Here is a 25,794-nt window from a genome sequence, read left to right as displayed (position 1 = left end):
ATTACTCAGATGCCTGGGACTACTGTTGTCTGTTGCCATCACTTGAATGAAGGAGAAATGCTAAGGGTCACTGGGACCGTGTTGTGGAACATATGAACATATGAAGCTGCCTTATACTGAATCAGACCCTTGGTCCATCAAAGTCAGTATTGTCTACTCAGACTGGCAGCGGCTCTCCAGGGTCTCAAGCTGAGGTTTTTCACACCTATTTGCCTGGACCCTTTTTTGGAGATGCCAGGGATTGAACCTGGGACCTTCTGCTTCCCAAGCAGATGCTCTACCACTGAGCCACCGTCCCTCCCCAGCACATCAGTGAATGTATAGCTTCAACTGGAAGGTGTTTTCTAGCAGGAGAGCCAGTTTGGTGTAGTGGTTAAGTGTCTGGACTCTTATCTGGGAGAACCGGGTTTGATTCCCCACTCCTCCACTTGCACCTGCTAGCATGGCCTTGGGTCAGCCATAGCTCTGGCAGAGGTTGTCCTTGAAAGGACAGCTGCTGCGAGAGCCCTCTCCAGCCCCACCCACCTCACAGGGTGTCTGTTGTGGGGGAGGAAGGTAAAGGAGATTGTGAGCCGCTCTGAGACTCTTCGGAGTGGAGAGCGGGATATAAATCCAATATCATCATCATCATCATCATCATCATCATCATCATCATCATCATCATCATCATCATCATCATCATCATCATCTTCTTCTTCTTCTTCTTCTTCTTCTTCTTCTTCTTCTTCTTCTTCTTCTTCTTCTTCTTCTTCTTCTTCTTCTTCTTCTTCTTCTTCTTCTTCTTCTTCTTCTTCTTCTTCTTCTTCTTCTTCTTCTTCTTCTTCTTCTTCTTCTTCTTCTTCTTCTTCTTCTTCTTCTTCTTCTTCTTCTTCTTCTTCTTCTTCTTCTTCTTCTTCTTCTTCTTCTTCTTCTTCTTCTTCTTCTTCTTCTTCTTCTTCTTCTTCTTCTTCTTCTTCTTCTTCTTCTTCTTCTTCAACACTGACATGCTAGGATGAAGGATGGATTTTATGAATGCCAGATTGAAGATCATTTTCTCATAGGTAGCAAAACTTAATGAGTTAATTTCTCTTTTTTTGTGTATTTTAATGTGCATGTGTACCTGGAGGTCATGGTGACTTCTGATGACTGGGGGCCTGGAGGATATTCAGAGGCCTGCCTCTGGCTCTGGTATTCCAAGTAGGTCTCCCATCCAAGTACTTACCAGAGCCGACCCTACTTAGCTTCTGAGATCTGAGGAGAGCGGGCTTTCCTGGGCTATCCAGGTCAGGGCAATGCATTAACTTCTTTTACAATCTTGGCTACGGGCCTGGTGGCATTTGCTGAGGTGTGGGACTTCAGTGGAGTATGTGCCATAGTCTACCTTCCAGAGCAGCCATTTTCTCTAGATGAACTGTTCTCTGTCACTTGGAGATAATGAACCACCTGGGGATTGGCAACCCTATGCAGTCTGCTTTCATGTGACCTGTGGATTGGCACTGGGTACTGTGTGGGGACCCTGACCTGGATAGCTCAAGCTAGCTCAATAGTGTCGGAGCTCTGAAGGCTAAGCACGGTTGGCCTCGGTTCATACTTGGACTGGAGATCACCAAGGAAGTCCAGGGTTGTTACGCAGAGGCGGGTAACCTCAGTTTGTCCTTTGCCTTGGAAACCATGTGAGGTTGTCATAAGTTGGCTGCGACTTGATGGCAAAAAAGAAAAAAGTGGAGGGGGAATGAGTGAGAATTCTGTTTAGAGGTCTGTAATGACTTACAGCAGCTCTGCTTTATATTTTAGATGGACTTTTGGCGTGATCTGATTGTTGGGGGGAAACTTTTATCTTTAGGGTTTAACTCTGACCTTTATGTGAAGTATTTTTCTTCACGCCATTTACCATTTTAAAATCTGCCTATTTTGTGTGTCACTGGAAGCCAGTGAGCACTGCATTGTCTGTTTTTAGCATGGCATTTTACACCTTCAGATTTCATGGGTGTGTGGGCGAGTGTCTTCACCTGGATTCCCCTCCAGAGCTGTAGAAGCCTTTCTTTTATTTTATTTTCGGTTTTTTTGTGCATTTTTAAACTAATCTTTTTAAGCCCTGGACAACAAGAGCTAGAATGTTCTTTGTGGGGGGGGGGGAGTTGCTTTTGGACTTGTTTTCCCTCTGAATAATACGTTGTATATGTTGCCGAAACTCTTTGCCATGCTAAAGGAGGCTTTGTGTGGGAGAGGCTAAACAAATGAACCAAAAACAAGAGGAGAGGGACGTTCTTACTGTTTCTGTTCACTTCAGTTATTAGATACTCTGAGAGGGGCTGTTCCTGACTGGATTCTTCAGCATATGCTTCTAGACCAGAGAATGGGATGCATTTCCATGTAAAAAAACATACAGATACAGCTATGTACGAAGAAGGCACAGTAACTAGCTTAGAAATATAAGGTTTGTCAAGCTGCTGTGAGTATATTGACCGCCCAGTCTGTATATTCGTAATACAGCTAGCTCTTGGGCAGCATTTGAAAAATCATATTGCTTCTTGCCAGGGCTTTTTTTGTAGAAAAAGCCCAGCAGGAACTCATTTGCGTATTAGGCCATGGCCCTTGATGCCAAGTCAGCTGGAACGGCATTCCTGTGTGTTCCTGCTCAAAAAAAGCCCTGCTTCTTGCCATACAGAGAAAGCCCCATATGTGAAGGGATTGTGACAACAGGATATTTAAAAGGAGTTTGGCTGACAGCAGTTTTTGTTAGTGTCAATCTCCTAACTAGCAAAAACAGAACACATGATGAGAGAAAGAAGTTGCAGCCTAGGATTGGCATAGGGATAGTACATAAACACCTAGTTTCTTTAAATGAACTAAGTCCTCAGGACCAGATGAACTGCATCCAAGGGTGCTAAGAAAACTTACAGACGTTTAGCCAGGAGAGGAGTGGTTATATGATCGCTATCTTCAAGTACTTGAAGGGCTGTTGTATAGAGGATGGTGCAGAGCTTTCTGTTGCCCTGGAAGATCAGACCAGAACCAGCGAGTTGAAATTAAATCAAAAGGGTTTTCAGCTAAACACAAGGAAGAACTTTCTGACAGAGTAGTTTGTCAGTGGAAGAGGCATCCTTGGGAGGTGGTGGGCTCTCCTTCCTTGGAGGTTTTTAAGCAGAGGCTAGATGGCCATCTGACAGCAATGAAGATCCTTTGAACTTAGGCAGATCACAAGAAGGAGAACAGGATGGGTTGCTTCAGTGCTCAGTTCTTGTGGTCCTTTCTAACATGTCCAGGGAATGCTGTTCACCACTCTGGGGTCAGGCAGCAATTTTTTTCCAGGCCAGATTGACCAAAGATCCTGGAGGTTTTTTGCCATCTTCTGAGAATGAAACAGGAGTACTAGGGTTGTGGGAGGGGGAGGTATTTGTGAGTTCCCTGCACTGTGCAGGGGGTTGAACTAGATCAGGGGTGTCAAACTTATTTGTTATGAGGGCCGGATCTGACATAAATGAGACCTTGTTGGGCTGGGCCGGGCCCTGTTGGGCAACTGAACAACAAACAACAAAGCAGAGAGAGAAACTTTTTAAAGGACACAGACAAACATGACTAAAGATCTTTTTTTAAAGCTGTAAAATAAAACATGCTTAAAACATTAGCACTTGCTGGTCTTAAAGGTGCTTTCTTTGCATTTCTCTCATGGGATCCAGGGAACTGGGCAAAGGACGCTCTGGCTCTTTTCCTCCCTTCCCAGGGGACCAGGAAGCCTCAACCAATGGAGAAAATCAAGGTTTTGCTCTGTGGCTTCTGTGTGATTGAGCAAGCCTTGCAAAGCAAGTTGAGAAGCAGGAGAAGGCAAGGGAGAGGGAGAAGGAAGCAGACCACAGCCAGTTGCTCCAGGGCCTGATAGGAGCCCTCTGATTCAGCCCCCCAAGCCGCATGTTTGACACCCCTGAACTAGATGACCCTGGAGGTCCCTTCCAACTCTGTGATTCTCACCACCAGGCATACAACATTATGGCTGAATTTCCTTTCTCTGCAAGCCACAAGTAAGCAGGATCTAAAACCGGCACTCTAGACCAGGCCATTTTTTATTTATATAGGCATGTTGATGCTGCATGCATATAGTACACAGAACTTAATCATATGTTTGAGACTTTTGTGTCTGAAGGCTCATCAGCCACTCTGGCCTTTAGGGTGCTGGCTGAAGATCTCCTGGGATTGCAACTGGTATCCAGGTGATAGAGATCAGTTCACCTGGATAAAGTGGCTGCTTTGGAAGGTGGACTCTATGGAATTATACCCCACTGAAGTCCCTCCCCTCCTCAAACCCTGACCTCAGGCTCCACCGCCAAAACCTCCAGGTATTTTACAGTCAACCCTAGGCTTATCCCAAGTACCCTATGAGAGTAAATCACATGACTTGTCCATCTCCATGGGCTCCATTCTGGGTAGCAAGAGCCCTTGGAGTCCTGTTCCCTAGTCCTCACAGTCCTAAGTCTTAGATTTATGTGCTTGACTTCCTCCCCAGATAAAACAAGTCAAGAATGTATAAGTGTTTTCACTTGCTGTCTATCCTTGTTACTCTGCTCCTGTTTCTGCTGCCCTCATTTCAAATTAGATTGTAAACCCCTTGAGGCAGGGACCTTGCTTTTGTGTAGAGTCCCCTGTACACAGAAGTCTCTCTAGAAAAAGCCCTTTTAAAACATCTTCCCTTCTAAAATTATAGCCGGCAAAGTAGTGTTCCCAGGTCTGACTCAGGAAATATCTGAGGACTTTGGGGTGGAGCCAGGAGACTTTGGGGTTGGAGCTAGGAGTAAGCACAATTGAACTCCAGAGGGAGTTCTAGCCATCACATTTAAAGGAACCACACTTTTTTCTACAAAAAAAGCCCTGCCTAGAAGTGACATCATTGCACCATCAAAGTCATGCAGCAGTGGTCTAATTTTTAGGCAAATCTCTATGATAAAATTGAGTTTTAACCACAGAGTTTTGCCAAAAGCAAAAGGGTGTGTTGTTCTAGTAGATGTGGTAGACTGTATGATGTCAGTAGTGCAATGATGTCATTGCACTGTGCGCAGCAGAAGTTTCAGGAAAGGCCCCTTGATTCCCCTGCCAGCAGAAAGGCAGGACCTGGCAACCCTATATGCAAACAAAGCCTTTGTTAGACTGCTTATTGAAACAAACTTGTGGTTGGATTACAAATCGACATCAGCATGATTTTAAAAACCCATTCTCTGAAGTTCAGGGTGGGTAGTACAGCTGCTGAAAACTATTAATACAATTCTCATGCTTTTGTATTAGGGGAAAAGTCAGCGTTTGGCATTCAAGGCTGTTGCAAGCTGCCCAGCTTTGAGAATCCTACTTTTTATTAAAAGGGTGTGTTGTTCTAGTAGATGTGGTTACAAAGGAAAGTTTGAAAAGGGGACCAAACAAATCCTTCGGGGGAGATATTTGGGCTTTGGGACATTTAGAGGTGGACTGCCAAGGCTATCCAAGTTGAAGAAAACAATGGAAATAAACAAAAGACTTGATTTGGTTGGTGAGAGTTGAAGGAGGTAGACAAAAGGGGGAGAGCTGGTTTATTTTTCTGCCACAGGAGCCACAAGAATGAGAGCTCCCAGATTTTATCCTAATGTCTTCTGTTTTAACCAATTCAAGCAATTTACCGGTTCCAAATTATGAATAATTTTTTTGTGGATATGGGAGGTTGCCGAAATAAAATGGCATCAGCATGACAAAATAAGCTTTCTGTAGTGTGCTCCCCCCCCACCAATTGTTCCCTGAACTGACAGTACTTTGCCAGCATAAACCCCTCATACCCTCAAATAAAGTTGGAGTACTTGGAGGATTGAACGATGATGACAGCATTTAGTAATAATGATTATGTGTCGCATGGCTTATTTCTGAGCGCCTCTGTCTGAGGCCTTACTGTCACAAACAGCAGATGCCTGAGGAGGTGAAAGCATGTAGACTATATGTGACTGATTGCTCCTCCACACCACAAAAATCCTTGTGCGCAGAAAACAGGATGCCAAGGAATGATTACTTAGCCATGCTATCCCCCATTTTCCTGACATGATGCTTACAGATCGTCATCATAACTGGATTGAAAGCTTACTTTAAGCTGCCCTTGTAGAGCAGGGGTGTCAAGCATGTGGTCCAAGGGATGGATCAGGTCCCCAGAGGGCTCTTATCAGGCCCACAAGCAACTCACTGCCATCTGCTTCCTTCTCTTTCTCTTGCTTTCTTCTGCATCACAACTTGCTTTGCCAGGCTTGCTCAGTAGCATAAGAGCTACAGAGCAAAGCCTCTATTTTCTCCATTGTCTGACCAGCTCATGAAGCAAGTTACATACAAAAGCTTGCAATGCCCAGCCATTTCATGTTTCCCCCTGGGTCTTAGGCTCAAAGCATTGACCATGAGACTTCTGTAATGAATGTAAATAAATCAAAAGTAGGTTTGCAACTTAAACACACACACTTGAATAGCCTACTCAAGATTGCTACAGCACAGACATTGTCTCCAGATTTTGATGCAGTAATTCAGAGCAAGAGGTGTCAGTTATCAGAGAGACAGTTAAACTAAACATTGAAGAATGCTAATCTTTTAAGCATATTTTAAGTTTTAAAAAAATCTTTGTTTGTCTGTGTCCTTTATAAAATTTGTATCGCTGCTACCTGGCATTACATTTTATGACATGCATGGCTCGGTCTGACAAGGTCTCGTTTATATCAGATCCGTGCCTCATAACAAATGCGTTTGACACCCCTTCTAGCCCCTGTCTAGCCTTGAGGTCCTATCTGCACTGTCTTGACTAAGGAATTGCTTGAAAGCTGATGAGGTTCACCAGTGTTTCCACATTGAAGGCAAGCATTGTGGGCCCAGGATGTACTGTAAGAACCCCCAAGTATTATCAGCTTTTCCCTGCCCTGTTCAACTTCAGGCTGCATGAGAGAGATTGCATTTTGTAACAGTGTGCCATGGAGAGAGAGAATTTGCCTGTGCATAGAAAACTAGCATCCTAAGAAGTTAGGCTAACCCTTTCTTTCTCTGCTGCTCCCCCATTGGGAAGTGTTCAAACATTTATTTAGAATCACTGAAAAAATCCCCAGAGGTGCTATGAGTGCCCACTCAAGAGCAAGCAGATTTCTTAGCCATTTACAACAGATCAGATACAAAAACACGACTTATTTAACTGGCTGCTAGCAGTAAACCATAGGTAGTGTAAAAAAAACCAAAACTGTAATAACTCCTCTTTTTTTGGAATGTTTCATTTCTTCCTGTTGGACAAGAACAATTTTGTAACACTAACATGTAAATTTTAGTCATATGTAATTCTTTTTTTCCCTAGCCACTGCCATTTCTGTGTGCCCTTGGTCATGATGCCTGGTATATAGAAGCTATGACAAAGATCCCCCGTGCATCGGAGGGAATTACACAGTCTCATGCCTCTGAATCTCCAACATTATTTAACATGTATATTTATCAGAATTTAAAATGCCCTCAGTAATTCTCTTCCTTTTCATGCAGTTGCTTTAGCCACTGGGGGAGAGGAATGGGAATCAGCAGCTTTCTTCCAAAGACAAATTTATTATGAGGACAGGAGACTTGCTCCTTTGAGGCATGCTCTTTCAAAATTTGGGGTTGGATCTAGACTAAAACTGCCATTTCCAATGATTTCCCCTCCCTGCTGCAAAGCCCCCTGTATCATTCCAAGGGTCTCTTATTCCCCCGCCCCCCAAAGCTGTAGTTCATGTAATGGGAAGGGGAGGCAGGCAATGAAAAGAATTTGTCTGGATTCAACTCACCCTGAGGCAGATGTGGGGTCAAGTTACCTTTGAGGGAAGGAAGGTATGTACAAGTAAAGAACCAATTTTTTGGCTATTGGTCTGTTCAAACAACCAGTGTATGGATTATTTGCTTCATGCAGTCATGGTAAAACATTGGAATCTCTTACTGAAAGCCAGTTTGGTGTGTAACGGTTAAGTGCACAGACTCCTATCTGGGAGAACTGGGTTTGATTCCCCACTCCTCCACCTGCAGCTGCTGGAATGGCCTTGGGTTAACCATAGCTCTCACAGAGTTGTCCTTGAAAGGGCAGCTGCTGCGAGAGCCCTCTCAGCCCCACCCATCTCACAGGGTGTCTCTTGTGGGGGAGGAAGGTAAAGGAGATTATGATCCTCTCTGAGAATGAGATTCAGAGTGAAGGGTGGGATACAAATCCAATATAATTATCATCATCTTCTTTCTTCTTCCTCCTTTTAAAATATGAATGTATCAGGCCAGAGACACTTAACCATTATTTTAAAGAGAGAATGACACTTCTGGGGGAGAGTATATATTGAAAATCATGTGCAGAAATGAGAATTTGTTTACATGGCATAGCCCTTAATCCCACATCCTTGATTTCTTGGGGTTTAAATAGAGAGATTAGCTTTGTGTAAATATATCCATTGAAATTAACTGACACGCTGAATGTTTCATTCAGTTTAATGCAGAACATCCCTTTGGTTTAATTGTGCTCTTATGGACTGTTTCCTTGCAGCCTCTTAAGTAATTGTTTGGGAATGGAGAAACAAAATTGGATTTTTTAATTGGAGAGCAGATATTTTCACTTATGCTTTGGCTGGCCCATTGCATTAGAAAGCTGATGCTTTTGGATGCATTCCAATGGCACGCATGGAAATGTTTAGTAAGCCCCTGTTTACCCTTGTTGATTTCAGACTTTTTTGTTATTGGTTGCTGACGCTGTGGGACCACAAGGGACATGCTTTTGTGAGATGGCATCCGATACCACTGTGGTGGCGGCAACAATAGTAATAATACTTCGCATTTTTATAGCTCTTTGGAGTGTTCAAAGCATGTTTGCGACAATATTTCAATAACCCTTCCAAAAACGTTGTATGGCAGCTGAATACTGTTGTTCCATATCGAAGAAGAAGATGGTATTGGATTTATATCTCGCCCTCCACTCTGAATCTCAAAGTCTCAGAGTGGCTCATGATCTCCTTTATCTTCCTCCCCCGCAACAGGCACCCTGTGAGGTCGGTGGGGCTGAGAGAGCTCTCACAGCAGCTGCCCTTTCAAGGACAACCTCTGCCAGAGCTATGGCTGACCCAAGGCCATTCCAGCAGGTGCAAGTGGACGAGTGGGGAATCAAACTCAGTTCTCCCAGATAAGAGTCCGCGCACTTAACCACTACACCAAACTGTCTATTGCACAGAGGGGGCCAAATCTGAAGGATGGTAGATTGTCTAAGGCAATGGTCTTCAGTGTTTCCACCTCTGAAATCACTGAGATACAGGCCCCCAGCATCAAAGTTGTGTGATGAGAGGAGTAATTATGTCATCACCAGTGTCAAGGCCAGGAATGTGAGTAGCAGACCAAGAGAGCTGGGAGCAGGAAACTTTAACCAGTCACCATAAGATTTGATGTAGTGAGGAAGGGTTTGTCCTCTCCAACTCTTAAGAGATCTCACTGTGTTATCCCAATGCGCTTCTCAGTATTCATGCAAAGAAAGCAGGAGCTATAGCACCCTTGCTCTCTGTGCATGCACACTAGCAGTAGGCTGATGAGAAATTTGATGTTTTAGAGCAGGGGTGTCAAACATCCTGCCCATGGGACAGATCTGGCCTGCGCAGGGCTCAAATCTGCCCTCGAGCAACTTCCTTCTCCTGCTTCCTTTTCCAGGGCTGCAGTTGCACTGTCAATTGCTTCTTTCCCAGCTCCCTCAGTGGCTCTTTGCTTCCTACTCCCCTCCCTCTCATACACACACAGAGATCTCCCTGGTTGCTTCCCTCTGTGCAGGAGAGATGCAAAGACAAGTGTCACATACACACTTACAAACACAGAGTGTCTACTTCTTTCTCCAGGGCTGCTGTTCCTCTTTTGGGGAGGAAAAGAGGGGGAAGAAAAAGAGGGAGAGAAAACAAAGTTGGAGTCCCTTGGCAGCTTTAAGACCAACAATGTTTTACGTCAGGTGTAAGCTTTTATATGGAAGCATACTTTGTCGGAAAGAGGGTAGCTGGGTGGATGGATTCTTCTGACAAGTGCAATGTACATTGAGGAAATTATTTTGGCTTATTTTGAAAAGTTGTTTTAAAAAAAAATGGATTTCTCTGTTCTTATCTGGATTTCTTTTCTTTCAAACAGACCCTGATTAGGAATTAGAACATCTGGATTGGTCCTTATATCTTGGAGATTGGAGTGATTTCAGATGCCAAATGGCAATGGGACAGGAAAATGAGCTCTCAGTTCAGTCCAGGAGGATGCATTGTCTTGAGCTTCATTATCAATTGCAATTCAACAGTCTCTCTTTCTAATCTTCCTATGAAATTCCTTTTAAGAGCACTGCTACTCTTGGGTCAGCAACTGAATGTTGTGGTTTCTAATTTCCAGACTTATGTCCATTTATTTTTTCTGGATTAAATCCTTCTGGACAGAATTGAGACCTAGGTTTCCTGTCTCATTACTGATGCCGGTATCTCCATGCCTTCTACCCTTTACATATCACACCAAATCCAACCAAGACTGCTGTTGTCATTCACTTGCTATTGCCATTTGACATCTGAAATCCTCTTTTAAAAATGTATATTTCCAGTGCCTCATGTTACATCTTATGGTATGCATGGCCCGGCCCAACAAAGTGACATTTACATTAGATTGAGCCTTCATAATGAATGAGTTTGACACCTCTGTTCTAGAGGAACACAGACGGCACTTCACAGGGAAGGTCACTATTTGTGGGTTGGAGACCACTGAACTAATGCCTCCAAATAGAAGAGGAGAAATTCGAACCTCAATCCTTTCTGGTCCACCAGTCAGTCCATGTAAGTCACTGCTGCACACAAATAACTGTAGTTCTTCCCAACGCTTCTCTTGATGTAGTGTAGAAATGTGGGAGATTTGGTCTTGTACATTTTAATCTGGGCTTGGGCCAATCCAAATGATGGAGCAGTTATTCATTTTCAGTATTTGCTGTGGATTTCAGAGTTCCTTTGCTCATCAGTGTATGTCTGTGACTGGGAGTGGTCCCGGCAACGAGTGAGATAAAACTGCTGTTGGCAGCAACCTCAGCAGTGGTTTACATTCCATGATGGGCCAGGGGAATTCTGGGGTGCAGACAGATTTGGAGCCTCCCTAGTTGCCAAGTCAATAAATCCTTATTCAGCCTCTTAGAACATCAGGGAGCATGTTGGGGAGTTAGTTTCTGTCCTCCTTGGAGAACTACCTTCCTCACGCTCCCTGCTTTTTCCAGCCCCATCTCTCTGCTGGCTGCCCTTTTGACGTCCCACCTTGGCATGCACCAAGGAGACCCTTGAGGAGGGGGATGTGACTCAGTGAAAGAGCCTTTGCTTTGCATGCAGAAGGTCCCAGGTTTAGTCCTCTGTATCGCCAGTTAAAAGGTGATGGGAAAGACTGCTACCTGAGACCTTGAAGAGTCATTGCCAGTCTGAGTAGGCAGTACTGATCTTGATGGACCAGTGATCTGATTCAGTACGAGGCAGCTTCATGTGTGTTCATGTGAACCCACCCCCATGGGCTTCCTCAGCCTGCTTGCTCAGCTAAAGGTATGCTCCCATGTTTGGTGGGAGGGGACACAGCCCTGCACTGAGAGGATTCTCTCTCCATTCTCCCTGAGCACAGGTATGCAGCATTTCAGCCATGAATCCCTCTGTCTGCCCCCTGATCTTGCGACATGTTAGATATTGGCCCTGGCAATGGGTTCCTCTTACTATAAGATCTTTTGCAGTTGACAAACGAAAATAGCTCCTATATTCAGATTCAGTCCACAATGGAATAGTATTGTTAGGCCACTTAAGTAAAATAAAACCTAGTGTAATAATTGCCATAGATTCACTGAAGTAGAGCAAATATCAGCAGTTCTGTGTGCTACCATTGTGTGGTTGCATTTCCCCCCTTGGTGTCGTGGACAAGGTTTCAATGTCATTACATATTAAAATGCGATTTGTTTGTCTGTAAATTTATAGCATGTATCCCTAAATTAATCAACATTGAAACTCTCTCTTCCACCCTCCTCCAAGACTGTAAAGTATAATTACTTGAGAGAGACCAGCTGTTTATTTTGGCTCACATGTTCCCTGATTGTGTGCTTGTGCCACAGCGTGAGTAAAGTGTTCCTAAACAATGTTTCCTCTAAACTGCAAAGTCTTGTGAGCAAAAATTCTACTTTGTGAGCTACTGGCATTAAAGTTGTGAGCTACTGCATAAATTATTGTGCTCTGTGGTCATCCTTGCTGAGCTAAGACAAAAATGTGTGAACTGGAGGCTAAAAATCTGTGAGCTAGCTTATGCTCACTCAGTTTAGAGAGAACACTACTGACTCCCGGGTTTTGTTGCCTTGAGCTCAGTGGGGGTCCGCAGAGCTTGTCTCTTGCGGCCCCCCTGAATCAGACCGTGGGAGAGGACCCTGGAGAGGTTTCCTTTCAGCATGGGGCTTTTACAGGAAGACAGGAATATAGCGGCAGCTGTTCCTGCTCTTCTTGTGCGCTTCAATGCTCTGCTGCCTTGATTGCCATTATGGCAGAAAGAGGTGAACAGCCGATCTCTTGCTTTCTTTGCTGCTAATGAGCCTTTGATGTATTGCTTTCCTATCTCAAACACGGCAATTCTACTCTGCAAGTAAGTTTGATTTTCATACCATCGGCTAATGGGTCATTTTACATAACAACAAATGGGTCCATTCAAAGGAAGGGAAAGAGGTGAATTCTCCCCCCCCCCCCCACACACTTTCCCGTGAATCCGGCTTCCAAAAGATAAAAAGAACAACTTTGAATGTCTGCAACAATCTGAATTTGACTGAATATAAATAAATTGACCCGGATTATGATTGAATAAGTGATAAAGAGATTATTATTTAGTTATAATTTGGTCTGAACTAATGAAATATATTCCAAAGAGATTTGTATTTGTCGTCTAAGTGCAACTGAAATGGCAACAATCAAAATATACGGCTGGTGGAGATTTGGAAGGATAGACTAACTGGATCTCTGAGTTACTTTTCAGCTTTGATTATTAGACTGATTATTAGATTATTCTGTGGAGTAAAATGGCATCACAAAGTGAAATGTTTCATAAAAAAGATACAATGGATATCATATTTTCTCTAAAGCAGGACCTTGATTTGTTAACAGAGTTGATAAAAAAACAAATGGGAGCTTTTATGTTGAAAGCTAGCAAAAACTTGAATCTACATGGGCAGAGTGATAAAGAGATCTTGGAGACGTCTGTGGAGTTGGAAATGGGAAAAGATCCATCGGGAAATGAAAAGAAGAAAACTAAAATGGAACCTTATGGCGCAGTTACTAAGAAGAACCGGAAGTTAAGACTGTTTGAAGTATTTTTGAGAGGATCTAATGGCGCGGGATTTTTACTGTCATTACTGAGAGGGGGGCTTGCATTAAGGAAAGAGGATGCACATTTCATCAAAAAAAATCAAAACGTGGAAAATTTTCAGGAAGAAGGGATTTTAAATTGTTTTCTCTCTCTGTAGATAACTGGATAATATGGAACTCTCAGCAAGATATGCGATTTTAAAAGACAAAGTGAGATTTTTGTATCATAATAGGTTTGTTCCTCTCTGATTAATATGGACATAAAAACTAAAGGATTGAAAAGTTCTGAAAAGAAATTTAAATAAACAGTTAATTTGGATTAATTTTTAAGAAGACAGATAACACAATTATTTTGTAATCTGGTAGATCTCTTTAATATGTTTGGAGAAATTGCTTATATTGAGATAGATAAACTAATATGCGCCTTGTTTACAATTTTTTTCTTATCTCTCCACTTTTTACGTTATTTTAAATTTGATCTTTTTCTCTATCCATTTGAAATAGGTAAGCTAGAAGGATAAAGAAATATTTGTTTTTTATGCCTATCTAAATGATGATATTGTTAAAATAACAAGTCAGTTTGTATTTTTAATATGGTTAAGCTTATCCAGTTAGTTCTGTGTTGAGTCCTTGGTGACTTTTTATTTTTTTTATATCTATGTTTGCTGAAGAAGAATAGTTCAGACTTGTATTTTAATAGCTTAGTTAAAAATGTATACTGGAAAATGAAGATGGTAGAATATAAGGGGAAAACTCAATACTTGCAGATAGAAAGGATTAGGTATTTTGTTTTGAGGTAAAAATGTATCTGATATATTTGCAGCTTTCTTTGTTTCTGATCTCCCACTCTGTATTTCCCCCCTCTTGATGTTTCTGTACTTGTGCTTATGCTTTTTCTTTTTGTAGTTAAAATTAATAAAAATTATAAAACACGGGAACACTGCTCCTAAGTACAGTTGGAGGAAGAACCCTGCCCTTTGGTTGTTTGGCAAAAGAAAGGGATTCTACTGCAGACGACTCCCACAGGAACAAATTACATAAGAACATAAGAAGAGCCCTGCTGGATCAGACCAGTCGTCTAATCTAGTCCAACTTCCTGTCTCACAGAGTGGCTGACCAGTTCCTCTGGAGGGCCAACAACAGGGCATAGAGACCAAGTTGAGGTTCCTTCCTGAGGGGAGGAACCTCTGAAAGTTGAAGTTCCTTCCCCTCAGTCACCATGGCTAGTAGCCAGGGGTAGACCTATCCTCCATGAATCTATCTAATCCCCATTTAATTTTTTTCTTCCTGTGGCCATCGTCCTCCAGCAGTGAATTCCACATTTTGATCACTCCCTGTGTAATGCAGTAACTCCCTTTGTAAAGTAGTAACTATGGAGCATGGCCTGGCCTCAGCTTTGTGAGAGCGGGATTCCCTTACCCTGAAAATCATGGGAGTGTTGAAAAGCATAGCATCCTCCAGTTCTGGTGTGGCTGAAGTTCAATGGCTCCAGGATTCTTTTACCATCCTTTCCAGCAAAAAGCCTAACCACAATAACCTCAGGGAATTAATTACTCTATCATGTTATGACATTGGTTATAATTTAACTCCAATTTCCTTATAACAGTTATTTCTTTTGACTCCAGCTCTGGTTGCTACAGACAAATGCTGGCCAAGCCTAGTAGTAAAGTACTACAGTATAAATTGTGGAGTCACAATTCAGATCCCAGTTAGGCAAGTGGTAATACTTCAGCAGAGGGGTCTTTGGTACTGGAGATAATACTGTGCTAAGGGCTATAATAGGGGTCTCCAACTTTTTTGAGCTTGTGGGTACTGTTGGAATTCAAATACGGTATGGTGGGTACTGGCCTAAAATAGCTGCTGCAGGAGGCACAGCCAGCCACAAAAAGGCTGTTGTGGCTTACCTACAGTCCACTCAGTGAAGATCCCTGTGCAGTGGTGGCAGCTGCTGCCAAAGCAGCACCTTTTAAAAATCTGCACAGCCAATCAGAAGCCTTGCTGGGCAAAAGGGCCACCCACTTTCCAAAAGCACTTGGCAGGCACCCGGAAAGGTGTCAGTGGAGAGCCATATCGGTGACTCCTGGGTTATAATGTATATGTTGGGGGGGGGGGGGGCGGGTTTGAATGCATTATTATTTTTCCCTATTGATCATCATGCAAGTGGCTACTTACCAATCAGTATTTGAGCCCTTGGCAGAGTTTGGTAGAGTCTGAATTGTCCTGTGTGCTTATAAAAAGAGTTCTGCATTTTGATGATGTTATTGTATATCTACTTAACAAAAAAACTAAAATGAACCGCCCTGAGCTGGATAGGCTAGGCAAGCCCGATCTCAGAAACGAAGCAGGGCCAACCCTGGCAAGTACTTGAATGGGAGACCTCCTTGGAATACCAGAGCTGGGATGCAGAGGCAGGCAGTAATGAGCCATCTCTCTGAAACATCCAGGCTCCACTAGGGGTTGTCAGCCATGATTTCCATGCACACTTGTGCACACATGCACACACACATACAACCCCCCCAAAGCAAATTAACTAGTTATTTCCCCTCCTGTCCCCCCCCCCCCACACCCCAGTGAGGAATAGCATATTTTTTCTGTTTCAGGGTTCCCTTTGATGTCCTTATATTCGAATATAAGCTCCAATGTCTGTGCTTTGTGTCCGAAAGAGAATGTGAAATAGTAGCATCAAATCTCAGTGGCTTGTCTCAGCGGTTTTTCAGATGGCAGCATGCTGCTATGGAAAACAGAGCACCGGAGGAATAACTCTGCAGTGCTTACAGATGCTTAATAATAGGTTTAAGCAGACCTACACACTCCAGCTATGTGATGTCAGTTTAGAGTTGGATTTCATGCCACAGTTTGCTCATGCCTTTTATGCAGAATGTGGGCTTCAAAGTATTTCTCAGCAGTTGCCAGTGGCTGTGAAGCCAAGGAATGCATGAGGAACTGAGTTTTGAAAATCACATCAATGTTTTTTGGCTTCTTTTTCAGGAATCAGGGGGAAAGCTCAGGGCGGTTGTTCACTCATCACTTTTCCCTCAGAACATGGGGGTTTAATGAAAGCTTGGGATCCTTCTTTGCTTTCAAAGGGGAGAGTGAATTATTTGAGAAGTGTTTACAGTGTGAGTCTCAGCCCCTCAATGTGTAAAGTTAAGAGCACATGAAGGTTGTGTCTGTACTATATACCGACCTATGTGTCTTCCCAGCACAAGGTGGGAAAATTCCCTCAAGAATGTTCCTTTTTACTCGCTGCTCTTTGCACAGAACACAAAGTTCACATACACAAAGGACAGCCCTGAACTCTAGTAGGTATCCCCCCTGCCACCATGGGCATCGTGTTGTTGCTTTTCCTCACAAATTGGGCTGCCCACAAATTTGGGTGGGCAATGGCAGAGGAAGATAACATTTTAAAATGGCCATTGGGCCATTGACATGAGGTCACATCTGAGGAAAACCTCAGAAGTGACAGCAGTCCTTTCTAGGAATTACTCACTATAATTTTTACCATATAGTTTCAGATGATTCCTAGAAAGGTGTGACATCACTTCTGGCTTTTTCCCAGAAGCGATATCACACTGTGACTGATGGCCAAACAACTCAAAACACAAACCAACCTGGTGGTTGAACAAAGCAGGCTAGAGCCTTCCTCCTCCTAAACAGCTCTCCTACCAAGATAAAGCTGCAGGGGGGTTGGATCGAAAGGTGTCGATCTGCTGGTTTAATGACACTTATGCAAATGTAACAGTACTAATATTGGTGGATGCATATGGTAGTTCTCCACACACGTGTGTGTGTGTGTGTGTGCGTTCACACTGCAGGCTGCAACTTTGGCACCTCCCACACTTTTCTTGAGGAAGGGCCCCTAGAGCCCCCAGGAATACAGCTGAAAGAAACTGAAGGGCTGCAACTGTAGAGAATAGGCAGAGAAGTCCTGCTTCGCACTTTGTGTGGTGAATGTGGATCCAACAAAGGCTATTCCTGGTGCATATCCTGGAAAAAAAATCCTTTTTAAATTGTTGTGTGAGTGGGTGAAGGAATGTAAATGCGTTGCTCCCGTCTGTGGAACCCAGAGCCCTCATGATCAGAATAACAGAGGAAGCCTTTAATTGCTTTTCATTATTCAAGGGGATCCCATGCTGAATATGCAGTCACAGGAAAGCTATCTCAGTGTGGTCAGGTGGAACGAGTTGTATCCTTGACAATGTTCTTTCTTAGTAGTAGCAGATACAGCAGCAGTAAAAACAATTTTCATGTGTCATGGGAAAAGCCTAATAGCTGCTGCAGAGTTCCTCTGTACTGTATACCTTTGCGTGATTTACGTACATTGATTTTTTTAAGAGCTTGAATTATGAATGCTTGACATTTGGAATTTTCTTTTTTTCCAGAACCGCAATGAAATTAAAAATGGAACCATACTTCGATTAACTACATCACCAGTAAGTTACCAATATATGTGCATTCCTTTAATTTTTCTGCTTTGCCCAGTGGTGATGGTTTTGGTTTTACACTGTACTACAGGAGGGGAATTCATATTATTGCTTCAGTGTCTTACACATTATTTATTCAAGGGGGAAACTTGTGATAAGGATTTTTAAAACTGGCTCGAAGGACCCTTTGTCCATCTCTGTTTAGCAGGTAATGGGTCTTTTTGGATTTTGAGTATCCGTGGATGTCTTCTTATGCTGGGCGCAGGGTCCTGCGGACAGATGCCGGGGGCACGGTGATGCTCCTCAACAGTTCCTTTCCAGTTATGCATCTTGGCAGAAACAGTCAAGTCCTTTGCAGAGTCATGATAATTCTGTCTCTAGGGACACAGCACACCAAGACAAGGTTCCAGCAGGTTTTCATAATTAAATGTCACTGCATTTAGGGACCATACAGGATACAATAACGTCACAAAACCTCAGGTTGCCTCTCATCTTCATCTGAAGACAGCTTCCTTACAAGAATTATCCTTTGTTTTTTGAACGGCGGGTTGAGTTGTGATTTTTCTGAGATTGTATCCTTTTACGTGCAACCTGTTTCTTTATTTCTCCTGCTATATTTGCAAATTTCATGTAATTATTTATTAAGCCGATCCCCCCCCCCCCTTCTGAAACCTCTGCAGGCAAACTCAGTTTCCTAGGTTACAGCAAGAACAGACTGATTTCCCCTGTTTTCTTTGCTCTTTCCATCTTTCCTATGAATCATTCCTTCTTTGGTTCTCAGAAACTCTATTATCTTCCATTAGTCTCATCTCTTTATCTGTCCTTGTAATTCCAGTCTTTTAACTGGAACTTCTCTGTAGATTCTCTGTCCCTTGCATGCTGCTTCCAGCTGTTTCCTAACTTCAGAAGCTCCTTCCACCTCTTCCTCAAAATTGGCTTCATGCAGAAATGTAGGAGGCTATCATCCATAACCTTTTTTTAAAAAAAATTGTTGTACTTCAACAGCACTGTTCATTCCACTCCAAAGAATTTCTGCAACCATAGGGAATTGATGAGAGTTGTTGACATGGTTTATAGCTAAATGTTTTCCATGTCTTGCATGTTAGATGAGCATAAAGACAGATGTAGAATTCACAGAGTGGTCACAGTAGGGTCTTTGCCCACAATGTAAATCTGGCTGCTAAATTAGTACTATGTGCAGATCTGTTTGTTCTAGTATTATCCTACTGAAGGGGTGTTGAAATGAAGAGAACAAACATACATACCCATCTAATGTAAGGCTTTTTGGCGCACATGTTAGTCTTCATGCCAGAGATGTGTGTCATTCTTAAGTTTTTGCTCCTTTCATCATATATCAACCTGGCTGTCATCTTCTCTTTTTTAGGAGGGACACATGTTTCATCTTGCTGGGAGAGACAAAATTACAAACGGTTTTTAATAATTACAAAAACTTTTCTTGCAGGAGGTAGCCAGGTTGCTGAGGTAGCTGGTATTAGCCAGTCCCTACCCACTATATCTGGCCTTTCCTTGGTTCAGCTTGTACCACACCAAAACCGTACCAGTCTTTGTTTTCAGAACTTAGTCCAGAATAGAGAGAAGAATTTATATTTAATTAAATTCATTTGCTTTAGTCAATATGTATCTAACATTTCTCCAAAGAATTCAGGCAAGCGTATGTGATTTCTGGCTGCATTGCTTCTTCATACCAAGCCTTCGAGATAGGGTAGGCTGAGGGAGGGTGACGGGTTGAGCTTCAAAGCAGAGAAATAAACAACATGGAGTCTTGTGACATCTAAAAGCCCAGAAAAGTTGTTGAAGATCAAGTCCTCATGGGCAGGAACATACTTTGTGATGCATTTGAGAAATGTCCTCTAATCCAGGGAAAGGTTATGCTTCGATAAATATGGTTAATAGCTGTGAAGTCCCACAACACTTGGAGTTGGATTTTTCTTCTTTTGGTGACATAGACTAATATTATTACTCTAATCAAATTCAAAGCAGAGATTGGGTTGGAAAATACCTGGATATGTTGGGGGAGGAGCCTAAGGAGAGCAGAGTTTGGGGTATATTGCCAGAGAGTTCACCTTCTGGAAAGAGGCCATTTTCTTCAGATGAGGTGATGTTGGTCACTTGGAGATCCATTGAAATCCCAGGAAATCTCCAGCCACCACTTGGAGTTTGTCAACCCTGGTAGCTCCTCTCCAGTCTTAGCACAGTGAGCCAAATTACATATTATCGCAGGCCATTGGCCCAACTCATGAACACAGGAAGCTGCCTTATACTGAACCAGACCCTTGGTCCATCAAGGTCAGTATTGTCTACTCAGACTGGTAGTGGCTCTCCAGGGTTTTAGGCAGAGGTCTTTCACATCACCTACTGCCAGATCCTTTTAACTGGCAATGCCAGGGATTGAATTTGGGGCCTTCTGCGTGCCAACCAGATGCTCTGCCACTGAGCTACAGCCTCATGGTCACCAATGTCATTCATTTTAGAGGAAAACTTAGTCATTTAAAAATTGTCATTGTGTTAGCACCATAAAACCCCTCCTCCTCACTTTTTCAAGTGCCAAAGCAGCTGGGGAAGGCTGTTTTTAAATTGCTGCATTTCCCTATAATATGGTGTATTCTTTAGTTTGTTCTTTGACCCTGTACCACTACCCTGGCACTTGTAGAAGGAACCACATTTTGAATATGTTCTATCACTTTGTGTGCCAGTGACTGTGAAAATCAGATGTCTCATTTGGCCTGCAGGATTACTTCTTTGGCATGCTTCTCTCTGCAACCAATTTCGGGGATTTCATTCCCCTTCTCCCTTTATCTCTCTAGCAATGCAAGCTACAGGCAAAGTTGATCCAGCAGAAGTCTACTTTATAACCTTGGACAGGCCTGTTTCTATATCCCCCAGTTAATTCACTTTTTCTCCTTACTTGAAAACATTTTACTCATGAGCTTTTGGAATCTTTGACTGGTAATGTGGGGCATGCAATACGTAGTTGCAGAACTCAAGCCTAAACAGTTTTCCTAATGCTTAGGCAGGCTGTTAATAAGTGCATTTCTACAATCTCCAGTCCTGAAAGGAGTTTGCTTGTTTCCAGTGCTTTGATAAAGTGTCCGCTCCCTGGTGCAGTGCAATGGAGTTGTTAGGATGAAAGGGACAGCATGAAATGGATTACTTTTCATTAGTTAGTTTTGGTGCAGAGTGTAATGAATGAAACTCTTCATTGTTGCTTGCTTCCTTAGTTATGGGGGATTAGCCACATGGCTGCAGCTCTTGTGAGCAGGGAGGACCTAACTAATGTGTCTGTGTAAAGTAACAGGAGGTTCAATGTTTTGTGTTCATTAGGTCCCATCATAAGACAGTTGCTTGAGACGGAAGTTTCAGAGTAGTGCCATCTCTTTTCTGCGTTTCCCCTGGAAGTACTAATTTTGTTTCCATTCCTTCGTCAATCATTATTGTCAGTTTTATTTAAGAAGCATGGATATTAAAACATGAAACAAGTGTCAAGGACTAGACTAGCAGATTCTTGCACCAACGCATGCCAATTTCATTTGAATTCTACCCTCACTGGGTTCCAGAACAGATTTCCCACCCCCCACATACTGATGTTAAGGGACTGGCCTAGTTAGCCATGTAAGGAACAGTTTTCTCTGTGCAAGACTATTCAATAATTTGTGTGGGGGGGTGCTTTTTAATCTGACCAGTTACAGTAGGCTTTTCTGCTAGGTGTATGGGAGCACAAAGAAAATCCCTGTGTTAAACAGAAGATCTGGGCTATCAAGGAGGAAAAACAGAACAGATGGCCCACTTAAAATATCTGACAGTTATGTTTAGCTACAATCTTATGTGTAAGAATAAACTAATGTTTATTCAGTTACAGAAATTGCAAGGTCAAATGTAAATGCTCTTTTAAATTGTTGGGGGTTTTTACTTAAAAGGAGACAGCAAGAAGCTTTGAATGTCAAGGCAATTTCTCAGGTTTTATTTATTTCTTCCTTTCTTTACATGTTTTGGATAGGTGTTTGGATTATTGCTTTGAGTCCATAGATGGTCCACTACTTCAGTTCCTTCAACTGGATAGCAGGGGTACCTAGGTGTGTTGCAGAAACTGCACAAAAAGTAGAGTCTGTACAGTGTTCATTGATAACTAGAGCCTGGATTGATGCTTTTAATTTAAGAGAAGGCTCTTCTCTCATGGCCCAGTGGGTGAGGACTCCTGTTGAAGGAAGATAATTCCAGCAGTGGTTAGGAGAAGTCTGTGGCTAATAGAGTCTAGTTCTTTGGCCTTTCCCTTCTTATGGTTAAGAATACAGGCTATCAGGAACTGCTGAGGACAATCAAAAAGAGGGTAACCGTTTTGGACCATGTGAGTACACTGTCATGTGCAGCAGGTTTACATTGTTTCTGCAATAGAAATTTTCTGCTCTCCAATCCTCCTTTTGTGTGTAAATTTCCTTATGCTCCTTAGTTACAGGTGTGTTTTGATGTCATAGAGTGAATATTTTGCAGAACTGAGGGGGTGCTTTGCTTAAAACCCCATTTTTGGATAGTTTTTGCTGTTCTGAGTCTCATGCAGTAGAGCACCACATGTTATTTTGTGATCAGTGGACTGTACTCAAATACCAGCTTTCTGTCATATCCTGGGTGATCTCTTTTCTCTTTGCAGATACCATTAATAACTGGACCTTTTGCCAAAAGTTTTGGCAATAGCAATTTTTTGGGGGTGCTATCAATATGGTTTGAATTCGTTAATGCTTCTTTTGAACATTGTAGATGAATATTGTAATATTTTATTCTGTCTTTATTATCTTTTATGTTTAAGACCTCTGGTCAAAACAGCTTATTAACAAAAAAGAAAGGAGGAATGCCTCTCAGAGGCGTTGCCACAGATAAGGAAGAGAGCACACCCTGGTACCCTTTAACCGCCTCTTGCCACCCTTTCAGATTTTACAGATAGCATACCTGGCTGCCAGAAGGAAGGCACAAACTCCAAGTGCCCTACAAAAGCAGGCTAGATTAAATATGTGATGCAGGAATAAATGGTAAAAGAAAGGTTGGAATGACACTGGTGCCTCTGAAATCTGTTTTGTTCACATTTGGAGGCTTTGCTTAGGGAGCAAAAGCCGTGGACCAGAATGACACATCCCATTAGGCAGTAGGGTGAAAGTACTGGTGTGCTTTTTCTTTGCTCAGTGCATTTAAGAATAGATCATTGGCAGAGGGATACATTATCTAAACATTTGGATGCTGGCCTGATGTCATGGGGTTTCAAACTGTAAGCTATCCAGAGTAACCCTGTTGCAGCTGATTAGTTACCTCTTACGATATGAACATACAAAGATGCCACATAAAGAGTCAGGCCAGGCCATTGGTCTGTGTAGGACAGTTTGGTGAATTTCAACTGGGAATGTCTCTTCAAGGTCTCATGGGGAGATCTTTCCCAGGTACCGTGGTTCCGTTCATCTGGAGATATTAGTAATAGCACCTGGAGCCTTCTCAATGCAAAACATGCTCTGACATTTCCTGATATATATCAGTGGTTTTTCCTGCAAAGACCTGGCTGCTTTCTCTATTTTATTATTATCCTGCGTTTCAGCTCCACTCAGGGCCACCAACTAAAACAATGTAACAGCTAAAAACAGAATAATATAAAGACACATCATAAAACAGGAAAAAAGAGAACTGAAGCACATAAGCACATGTACACACAAATATGAAGAGAGAGACATCAACTGAGAGCAGGGAGGAGGGGTTATCGAGGCAATGCTAGATGAAACAAAATATTCACCCACTGGTAGAAGTCAATGATAGAAGGGGAAGGACAAACATCCCCTATAACGGTGTTCCACAGTCTTGGCACCCTGTCTAAAAAGTCTTCTCTCAGGTTGCCACCTGCCTGACCTCAGAAGATGGGAGCAGCTGAAGTATGACCTTAGAAGATGACCATAGTGGTCTTGTCATTTTGTATGGGAGGTAGGTGGTCCTTAAGTGAGGCTGACCTCAGACTCTATAGGGCTTTAAAGGCCAACATTAACACCCTGAATTGGACCTGGAAACATACTGGGAGCCAATGAAGATGAGCCCCAGACTGGAATATAACTCCTACGATCCACCCTAGTTAACATCCTGGTGGCAGCTTTCTGTACCAGCTGAAGTTTCTGAGCACTTTTCAAGGGCAGTCTCCATGCAGAGCACATTTCAGGAACTTAATTTAATTCTGTTTGAAGTTCTGTTATGAATTAGTCTCTGTGAATTGGACCTGTCGTTCAGGTTAACAGCCTTGACAAGTTGCTGTTTGTTTGGTTTTTTTGGTAAGTGATGGTGAACAAGAGGCAGGCATGATGGCTTCTATGTGGAATATGTTTCTCCTATGTGGTTGTGCAACTTCTATCAAGAATCTGCCTCAGAATGTAACTCACAAATAGGCCTATTCTGCCACCCCATTTGGAATAATGTACCAGAAATTTGCTTTGTGTCTGCTGTTGATAGTGCACTTTCTTCCTTTTGTCTAGCAAATGTAGCTTTATTTTTGTTAAGTGCATTCCCAGCATTACAGTCTGCTTGTGTATTTGGCTTTTTTATTTGTAACCAATATTGTGGTGGAGCTGTGAGTGAATCTTTCATTGTGCATAAGCTTGTTCACATCTGTATGTGTCACATTGCACAATTGTGTATAAAAATACAGAACAAGAGATAGATATCTAACCAGCTGTGTAGAGAACAATATTGTCTGGATCAGTACATAGAATTCTGCACAACCATGTTGCCCAATTGTCTTCCTGTTGTGTTTGCTGCCAGCAAGGGTGGTCCTAATAGGCACTTGTGTACAAAAAAACCTCTTGTTTGTCATCAGGGCTAATTTTGGGCAGGAGCTCATGGGAGTAGGGCTCCAGAACCTCTAAATTTTATTGTGCTTTTTCTTACCCCGCCCCCCCCCCCCGCAAAAATACTTGCTTCTAGGCTCCACTGCTCAACCCCCCTGTGAGAATATTGCTGAACTTTAAGATTTGACAAACTTTCTAATATTTTTCCCCACAAAAAAATGGGAAAATAACCAAAACATAAATCAGACAGATGGAAATCATCATGTCACTGTGGCCACGTAGGTGAAAGTACTTTCAAAAGTATGATAGAAGCAATGTTCCCTCTAAGCTGTGGAGTCTTGTGAGCAAAAATGCTACTTTGTGAGTTACTTGGACTAACTCGGCTTACACTAACTCACACTAACTCGGCTTACACTGGATGAGAGTAAAGCATTTTTAGGTGGATGCTTCTGGTGATGTCAGGGGTGTGTGGTGTATGCCAATGAGTTGCTCTAATGAGCTTCGGCACCTCTTTTTCTACAAAATGATCCCTGGTTGTCATGCATACAACCAATGCTTCCATTTTCATACCTATTCTCTTATGCCCAGTATACAGAGTAATGTGTAATTAGTTTTCTGAAAGAATACTGCAACTGGAAGAACAAACGCCAAACGTTGTAAGAAACGCGCAGTCCTTTTGATGTCTCTGCAAGACATCTGTAAATAGACCCATGGATACCAGCATGTGAACTGGTAAACAGGAGTTTCAGGAAACATCTCCCATGTTCCCCTGTGTGCATTGAAATGTATGTGTAACAAAATAAAAATGAGCTACAAAACAATATTTTCCAATAATTCTGTAGGCAGTAATGCTGGCAGAATGTGACAATCATTTCAGATCATCCAATTATACAGCATGGAAAGTATAATTGTGATCAAATTTATTTTACAAAAAAACGACTTTTGGTATTTATACTACATAATTGCCACCATCACCATCAAAAAATTCCCTGCCAGTTTTGGATTGCACCGTGGCACAGTGTTCATTCTTGCAGTGAAGGAGGGCACTGATTACTGTGAGTTAGCCCGCTAGTGGGGGAAAGTACTGTCTGCAGCTTTAGTCCTTCTAAAATACTGTTTGCACCTTCAGCCACAGTCTGTCTCTTCTGTTTCTTGTAATTTCAAATAGAATTAGAACTGCTGTGGGTTTATATTTCTTACATCTAAGGAGTGAGGAATTAACTAACAAGTCTAATACTTGGG

The 25,794-nt window shown here is 42.5% G+C and overlaps 1 protein-coding gene across 1 annotated transcript in view; it reads left to right on the top strand.

Annotated features, from left to right (window-relative positions):
* LOC132577939 (engulfment and cell motility protein 1-like) overlaps positions 1-25,794 on the top strand; it is a 262,139-nt gene that overhangs the window by 36,697 nt on the left and 199,648 nt on the right. The window contains exon 4 of the mRNA XM_060247729.1: positions 17,690-17,740. Coding sequence (XP_060103712.1) covers positions 17,690-17,740 — 51 coding nt within the window. The remainder of the gene's footprint in view (positions 1-17,689; positions 17,741-25,794) is intronic.

This window comes from Heteronotia binoei, chromosome 10 (assembly GCF_032191835.1).
Source record: "Heteronotia binoei isolate CCM8104 ecotype False Entrance Well chromosome 10, APGP_CSIRO_Hbin_v1, whole genome shotgun sequence".
Lineage (NCBI taxonomy): Eukaryota > Metazoa > Chordata > Lepidosauria > Squamata > Gekkonidae > Heteronotia > Heteronotia binoei.
This window is presented reverse-complemented; position numbering and strand designations above follow the sequence as displayed.